Source organism: Ipomoea triloba, chromosome 5, assembly GCF_003576645.1.
Source record: "Ipomoea triloba cultivar NCNSP0323 chromosome 5, ASM357664v1".
NCBI lineage: Eukaryota > Viridiplantae > Streptophyta > Magnoliopsida > Solanales > Convolvulaceae > Ipomoea > Ipomoea triloba.
This window is the reverse complement of record NC_044920.1, coordinates 16,651,120-16,659,096: the sequence shown is the minus strand read 5'-3', so window position 1 is coordinate 16,659,096 and position 7,977 is coordinate 16,651,120. Positions and strand designations below refer to the sequence as shown.

General features: G+C 32.0%; 1 protein-coding gene across 3 annotated transcripts; it reads left to right on the top strand.

Annotated features, from left to right (window-relative positions):
* Positions 1–1,407: 1,407 nt before the first annotated feature.
* Positions 1,408–7,827, top strand: LOC116019518 (lipase 1-like). Of its 3 annotated transcripts, none has more exons than XM_031259761.1 (4): positions 1,408–2,203; positions 5,875–5,967; positions 6,081–6,148; positions 7,459–7,827. In XM_031259761.1, exons 1-4 carry the CDS (start codon positions 1,574–1,576, stop codon positions 7,595–7,597), a joined length of 930 nt encoding a protein of 309 aa, XP_031115621.1. In that variant the 5' UTR covers positions 1,408–1,573; the 3' UTR covers positions 7,598–7,827. The 3 variants fall into 3 exon arrangements, with proteins under 3 accessions (XP_031115621.1, XP_031115622.1, XP_031115620.1); XM_031259760.1 differs by having other exon boundaries at positions 1,409–2,203; positions 6,081–6,166; XM_031259762.1 differs by lacking the exon at positions 6,081–6,148.
* Positions 7,828–7,977: the final 150 nt, after the last annotated feature.

Genomic DNA, 7,977 nt, shown 5'->3' with positions numbered 1-7,977 from the left:
TCAAGATGGCTTGAGGCCTTGCTAGTTTGATGCTAAAAAGGATGGGATCTAGGCCTAGACCTAGATCTAGAAGCCCTCTTCGAGAGTTAATGACTGAAATGGAAAAAAATTGATAGGAGTTAACAAAAGTATACACTTTTTAAAATTTGTACAATTTTTGTTTAAAAAAAAAAAAAATTTGTACAATTTTAGAAAAAACTCTATCGAGACTTGCATTTGTGGTAAAAAAAAAAAACACACACACACACACAAGTCTCAATAGAGTTTTTTTTTTTTTTGAAGGTAATCGTAGCTATTCCATTAATTCATAACATAAAACGTTTACATCAATGATCAATGAAATGGTAAACCATTCCTTACAGTCAGACATAGAAACAACTTTTCTAACTATGCTATAGAAAACTTGAATCGCAGACTGTTTCATAACTATGAAGCTATGTTCCTTCAGGGAGCTTAAAGCTTTATCAAAAATCTGGGTCTTCGTCATCATTCTTTTTTGCTCGCCCAGGATAAGATCAACACTTGTCGAAACCAAACTAAACGATTTATGCTAATGAAAATGAAAAGCTCGTGAAAGTAACGAGAGGAAAAATGCTCGTGAAACTAACGAGAGGAAAACACAATAATAGAGAAAATAAAAAGTGGGTAAAGTCAAAGTAGGGTTGGGAGTTCAAGATTACCAACACAAATGCCAATACCTACCTACTATTATTTTATTCAAAGGAAGAGAAAACGGAAGAAGAAGATCTGTGGCGGTGGTCAGAGGCGGACGGAGCTGCGACGGTGGTCGGGGCGGAAAAAGAGCGAGAGTAAACATAGAATGTGACCAAAACCGCCGGCTCAAAGCTCCATTAGAGCTCCGGCCGGAGGCTGACAGTGGAAGCCGGAGTTGAGCAGCAGAGAAAGGCGTTTGGTTTTAGAGTTTATTAAATTAAAGAAAAGATTGTTTTTTCGTATGAAATACAAGAAACGCAAGTTGTACTTTAGTTTCTTATATTTATACGAGAAACGCAAGTAGAACTTGCATTTCTTGTATTTTGTGTTTCTCATGAAATACAAGAAATATAAGTCGTATTTTTGTTTTTCGTATTTACACAAAAAATATATATTTTTTCATTAATTTGAAAATTTTCATTGGGACTTACGTTTTTATTTGTATTAATTTTTAATATTTTAAAAATTGAGCAATGCAATAGCATTATATTTGAGTAGTACAAGAACAAAAGTGTTGTTTGGTAAACAATGTTTCCGCCCAGACCAGAAAATTAAAGCTCCAACCAGGAAATTGACGTCGTAATGGACCAATGTTTCTGGAATTCTGGTTTAACGTACTTCCTAACTCTTAAACAGTAAATGACTTATTTACCCTCTAACTTTTTCTATATTTTCATTCGACTCCCCTCCCCCCTTCTCCTCTTAGCTTTAAGCAAGAACCAAAACGCAAATCCTCAAACGCGATAAGCTATGCTTCTGTGTTTCTGAGCTCTCTCTCTCTCTCTCACACACACACACAGTCTCTCTCTCTCACTCACTAAAACGTATGTGTGCGTGAGAAAACCTAAGAATTTCAGTGATGGTTAAGTGCTTCAGCTTCACAGCTTCGAAGAACCGGTGCCTGAGGTCCACTTTCAGCGGGTCGGGGCTCCGATCCACCGTGACCGACCTCGGCGACGGCACCGTCATGCACTGCTGGGTGCCGAAGACCCGGAGGTCGACCCGAGCCGACCTGGTGCTCCTCCACGGGTTCGGAGCCAACTCGATGTGGCAGTGGGGGGACACGGTCCGGATCCTGTCCCCGCACTTCAACATATACGTGCCGGACCTGGTGTTCTTCGGGGAGTCCTACTCGACCCGACCCGAGCGGTCCGACGCGTTCCAGGCGCAGTGCGTGAAACGCGCGCTGGAGGCGAACTCGGTGGGCGGGAAAGTCCACGTGGCCGGGCTGAGCTACGGCGGGTTCGTGGCGTACAGCCTGGCGGCCCAGTTCAGAGACAGCGTGGAGAAAGTGGTGATATGCTGCGCCGGGGTGTGTTTGGAGGATAAGGACCTGAAGGAGGGGCTGTTTCCGGTGGACAATGTGGAGGAGGCGGCCGACATTCTGCTGCCGCAGACGGCGGAGAAGATGAGGGAGCTGATGAGATTCACCTTCGTTAAACCGCCGGCCAAGGTGTTGCCGTCTTGTTTGCTCACCGACTTCATAGACGTAAGTCCTTCCTATGCTGTCCTGTTTCTAAGTATGATCTAAAATATCATAAATATTTAAAATTTGATAATTGAATAACAATTTGAACGATAGAGGTGTCAGATGGAATTAACTTATACACAAATCTAAATCTAAAAAATTAGGTATGTAATTATACTTTCTTTCTATACCACAAAAATTTTCAATTTCTTTGCTAGTTTCTTATTTTTATTTTTCCAGATATGGAAGGATGACTCATTTTAACAACATACCAATCAAGTCCAAATATAATGACACGTAATCATTTTTTTTTAATAATTATAATATTTTAATTTATGATATTGTATTTTATAAAGAGTTAATTCCAGGAAACGTCCTACGATTATGTTGACTTTCCAAATTTAGTCCACGACTTTTAATTTGGACAATTTAGGTCCCTTGACTTTCAAATTATTTTCAATGTTGGTCCTTTAGTCAATTTTTTATTAAGTTGAGGTCAAATAAAGGGATAAAGTTGTCCGTTTACCTGTTTAGTATATTATTACTCGTATTTCTCTTGTCATGAACGTTGTATATATGAATATAATCTCAGTCGAAGTCTCAATTGAAGCCATATAATCTCAGTCAAAGTTTCTTCGACTGAGATTATATTCATATATGTAGTGTATAAGACAAGAGAAATACGAGTAATAATACACTATACAGGTGAACGAACAAATTTACCCATTCATTTGACCTCAACTTAACCAAAATTTGACGAAATGACCAACATTGGAAAGAATTTGAAAGTCAATGGACCTAAATTGTCCAAATTAAAAGTAGGGAACTAATTTTGGAATTAACTCTTTTATAAATAATGCGGAGTAATATTTTAATTTAAAAATCAATATTACTTTATTGTGTAAGAGCATTTTAATCTTTATACCCATTATTTATTATCATTTCAACCCAACAAAATAATGAAATTAATATTCTCAATATTTTTTTCATCAACCAAACAATGGAATCAAATTTTCTAGTTATTTCTTTTCTATAGAATTTAAATTTCAATTTTTTCTCAAATAATTTTCGTGAACCAAACAAGCCCTAAAAACTAAAAACACTATTTGGAGTTCTCAACATTTTTATATTGTATTTTTAATTTAGAAAGCATCTAGTAATTTAATAAGGGCCCCTTTGACATGATTTCTCGTCATTGTCCCTGAATTGGTTTATTCCATTATTAACTAAAAAGAAAGTTAATTGTTCAATTAGAAAATGTAACGTAAGGAAACCTTTTTTTGAAAGGGTGAATACCATTACTCTTTAATAAAATTGGGAAAAGTAAAAAATCATAAATTATTTATATGATACTATCAAGATTGTCTCTATAATTATAGTACTGTTTCAGGTTGTCTGTTTTACTATTTATTTGTTAATTTTTTTTTTGTATTTTCTTATTATTTTAAATTTAGTTTGTTGTGTTTAATAATATCGTTAATATAATTTTTTTTCGTTAATATAATTTTTAAATATATAAAGTTTATATGTTAATGCTTAACTATATATTATAAAAAAAAAATTGTATTGAAATGGGATGGAGGAAATTATATCCTTATAGTTATTGGAGATGTTTAAAGTTTCATTTCGCATAAAAATTAATATTATCAATATTTTTTAATTGGGTCAGTTCGATACATACGAAGATTAGTTTGAATATAGTGGTTTAAAGGGCTCCAGACCTCTCCTATACATAGAGTAAAAAGAAGATTAATGTAAAGCTTGTTAAATTGTGGGAAGGTGGATAAAGTAGGTTGCTTGTTTTCTCTTTATAAAAAGATTTCCATCATTGTACCAATCAAAAGTGGGCATTCATACACCAATGTGAGACAAAGTTTGTTCGTTGATGCCATTTGGATCAAATCCAACATATTATTAATTTATTATTATATACTCATAATAAAATATATTTTTCTGTCAGCGTGGATTTGACGTGCACCATTCAATTTTTCTGTACCTTTCTTTCTAATATTCTAGAACAACATTTGTTTCATTTTGGTCCATACTAAATATCACGTGACTAAATTTGTAATTCACAAACTAAATTTACACCTAATATTTATACCATAGACCCGAATCCACCTTGCGAAATGGATCTGTGTCCATTTACATACTAAATACTCATAATTTATATATCGATTGTTTACAATTTGAATTATGAACATTCAGTATGTAAATTGTGAACATTCAGTAGTGAATAATCAATATATAAATTATGAACACTCAATATGTAAATTGTGTATTTTGGATCTCGCCTACCTCCACAAAATAATTTTCCATTTACATCAGTGTCCCCTTTTCTTTTCCTTTTTCTTTTTGGGACAATCCATGTTCTATTTAATATTGTGTTTTTCAATTTTGGTGCTATATTCAAGATATAAATTAATAGTTGGTTGGTTGCATTCCTTTTCAATATAGTAAATTTAGATTTGAATCTTTATCTTTTTTTTGGAATACTACTAACTCTATTAGAATGCAGTATCTGTTCATAACTCTATTTGAATCTTTATCTTTAAAAATTGCAATCTTTTAACTTTTATAATATGTATATGCTTTTATAAATTAAAAAAAAAATGATAGTATGTTAAGAGATCTATGATAAGTAAATTGTTAAATTTAATTTTCATTTTATTTAGATGTGAATTATTAAAAAAAAAAAAAGGATAATGCAAATCGGTAATATTTGGAGGCCATGTCTATATCTTCATGTTTTTTAACTTCATGTTCATTGAGTAGGATCACTAATGCATGATATACTAATTGTGCAACTTCAATTTCTACAAAAATTAATAAATAATCAAAACAATATAGTGTACATGTTTTCATTGTACTAGTATATGCAATTTAAGTCTGCACAGATTTAGCACATTGGTTCAGTAAACACTATTTAAGATAAAAGACCTTTTTCAAAAAAAAAAAAAAAAAAAAAAAAAAGGTAAGAGACTAAAATTCGAAACTTAACAGCGACAATACGGAAATTATGTCTTTTGCATTTAGCCTTGTTTGTGGGATTATGTCGTGTGCATTTGGTCTCGTTTGTTAAGTCATTGAGTTACCATGATTTACATTATCCCAAATATTTTGTCGATAGGAGGTATGGGGGCGTTGGAGTTGGGTTACTAAAATGTATTAGGCCAATGTAAGAGGGTCTGCTAATTTACATGACCAATAAATATTAAAGTATTAATGATTAATTTAATACTTATTATTATGAGTTTTACTATATCTACATCTAATTCTTACTTTCTTAGAGTATTCATATTAGTGGATTATTTACCGTTTTTGAGAGTAGATTTGTCAACATGGAGGAGAGAGGGAAAAAAGAGAATGTGGAGCTCCTCCTGCAAAATAGAGGTTTTTTATGGGTCCCGCAGCGCAATGGAAAAAGAATTGGACACGAAGCAGTGCGCGTTTCACGCACAAGGGCGCTTAGCCCTGCACACGCCCGCTAGCGCATTAGCGCTTATTTTATTATTTTTTTTGAAAAGTCAGATTTTCTATTTTTTGTTTTTGTTTTTTTTTTTTTTCTTTTCCTCCTCTCTTTCTTACGTGGCACCTCAAAAATAATGTGAGGATGTTATTAATTTTTTTACTTTTTGATGTCACGGACATTAATAAGCTATTTTTGTTTTCGTGGGTGAATGGGTATGCAGGAAATGTTCACAGAATATGTAGAGGAGAAGAAAGAGTTGCTTCGTGCAATTGCTAATAACAGGAAGCTGTCTGAGCTTCCAAAGATCACTCAGGTTGGTTATAATATTCCTTTTAACTCTGTATTATCTTTCTTTATTATATTTATAATTTTGTGGGTTTGAGTGAAATATTAAAAACGTTTCCACATTTGTGGGGTGGGGTGCAGCCAACTCTGATTTTATGGGGAGATCAGGACAAGATATTTCCAATACAACTTGCTCACAGATTGAAAAGGTTCCTTTCTGGATCTGGGTTAGTTGGACCGACGGATGGGCTTCTTTAATTTCTTGCTCTTCTTCATATTTATTATTCATTAATTGCACATTTCAATGCATTCTCTTGCCATGCCAACTAAGAATGCAATCATTATTTCATGGACTATGGTCCTCACTCATATTTATGGAAATCATAAAAAAGATATATTTTTTAATATATTAAAAGTACATTACTTATATAAATAAAATACATTATTTGAAAATACATAAATTTTTATATAATATCAAATAATTTTCAGTACACAAACAATGTACTTTTAGTATATCAAAAATGTATATTGCAATTATGGTTCACACAATTATGTGGACTATGATTCACACAATAATTTGTCGGGAATGTATATTATTTGTGTACTGAATGTACATTATATTAACGTATGTACATTCAGTACATAAATAATGTATATTTCATATATTAAAAATATACTTTTTGTTATTGTCCACACAGCACTATGTGAACCATGATCCACGTAATAATTTGCATAACACAAGGCTACCTATAAGCTCAAGCCTTAGATTTTTGTAAACCTAATTTTTAATGTTCGATTTGGCTCGGTCTATTTTCATTCATAATGCTAACATTGCTTTTTCACTTTTTTCTTTTGGGTGTTTCAATTATTTTAAGAAAAAACTTGTGTGAGACTGTTTCACGGATCACTGACTACTAAGTAGTGATTGCCAAACAAAGTCATTATATAAAGATGAAAATTCACTTTTTTTTTTAATAAAATGTTTTCGAAAATTAGAATTCAAAATTGTCATATATTTATAAATTAATACAATTCAATTCACTGACTATAGTGTTTTTTTTTTTTTTTGTTTTTTTTTTTTGAGAACAATAAGTTTTTGACTATACAGCACGTTTGGTTCACGGAATGAATTTGGAGGGAATATGAATAGTATTTTATAGGGAATGGAATAGGTAAGGGATAGAATAAGAATTGTATTCTATTGTTTGGTTCGCGGAAGGAATAAACTTTAGGAATTGTATTCCAATGTTTGGTTGGTTAAAGGAATAGAAATGGAATAAGTTTTAAGGACATAAATACCCTTATACAAAATAATAATAATAATAATAATAATATTATTATTATTATTATTATTATTATACATACACACATGTATGTTTGTTTATAATAATAATAATAAGTTTTCTAAAATAATACTAATAATAATAATAATAATAATAATTATTGTAATTTGCCCTCACCCCACCCCAAGTCGGTTAACTCTTCTATCCAAGAATGTAATTCTTGTTTTGAATTCCAGGCATCTGGGAGAAAATGCACAACTAGTGGTGATCAAGAACTCAGGCCATGCCTTCATCTATGAGAAATCTAAGGAGTTTCACAAGCACTTGAAAGCCTTCCTCTTGGAGACTACCAACAATAACATCACCACTGCCTAGACTACATTACATAACATATTCACCTCGATCTGCTCTTGGATTCATTTAGGGTGTGTTTGATTCATGGATTTTCACATTAGCAACGAGAATCAAAATCATAGTTAGTGATTAGTTGATAATTTTTTAAAACACAACTATGAGATTTGATTATCCATTCAATTAAAACCTCGTTCCTTAAAAATGTATCAATCTATCTTATTGATAATCTAATTTTTAAATATGTATCAATTTATCTTATTGGTAATTTAATTTTTAAGTTTGGATGAATATGTTTAGATTTTTGTTTTTATTTTTTTATTGTTTATATTGATGCTCTTTGAATGTCATTGTATTAGAATCAATTGCCTAAATTTTTTATTTTTGTATTTTTAAAATATTTA

Coding starts and splice junctions, on each gene's coding strand:
- LOC116019518 (XM_031259760.1), top strand. CDS start 1,574: ATGGTTAAGTGCTTCAGCTTCACAGCTTCGAAGAACCGGTGCCTGAGG. Junction 2,204..5,874: donor TGCTCACCGACTTCATAGAC/GTAAGTCCTTCC, acceptor ATGGGTATGCAG/GAAATGTTCACAGAATATGT. Junction 6,167..7,458: donor AGGTTCCTTTCTGGATCTGG/GTTAGTTGGACC, acceptor TTTGAATTCCAG/GCATCTGGGAGAAAATGCAC.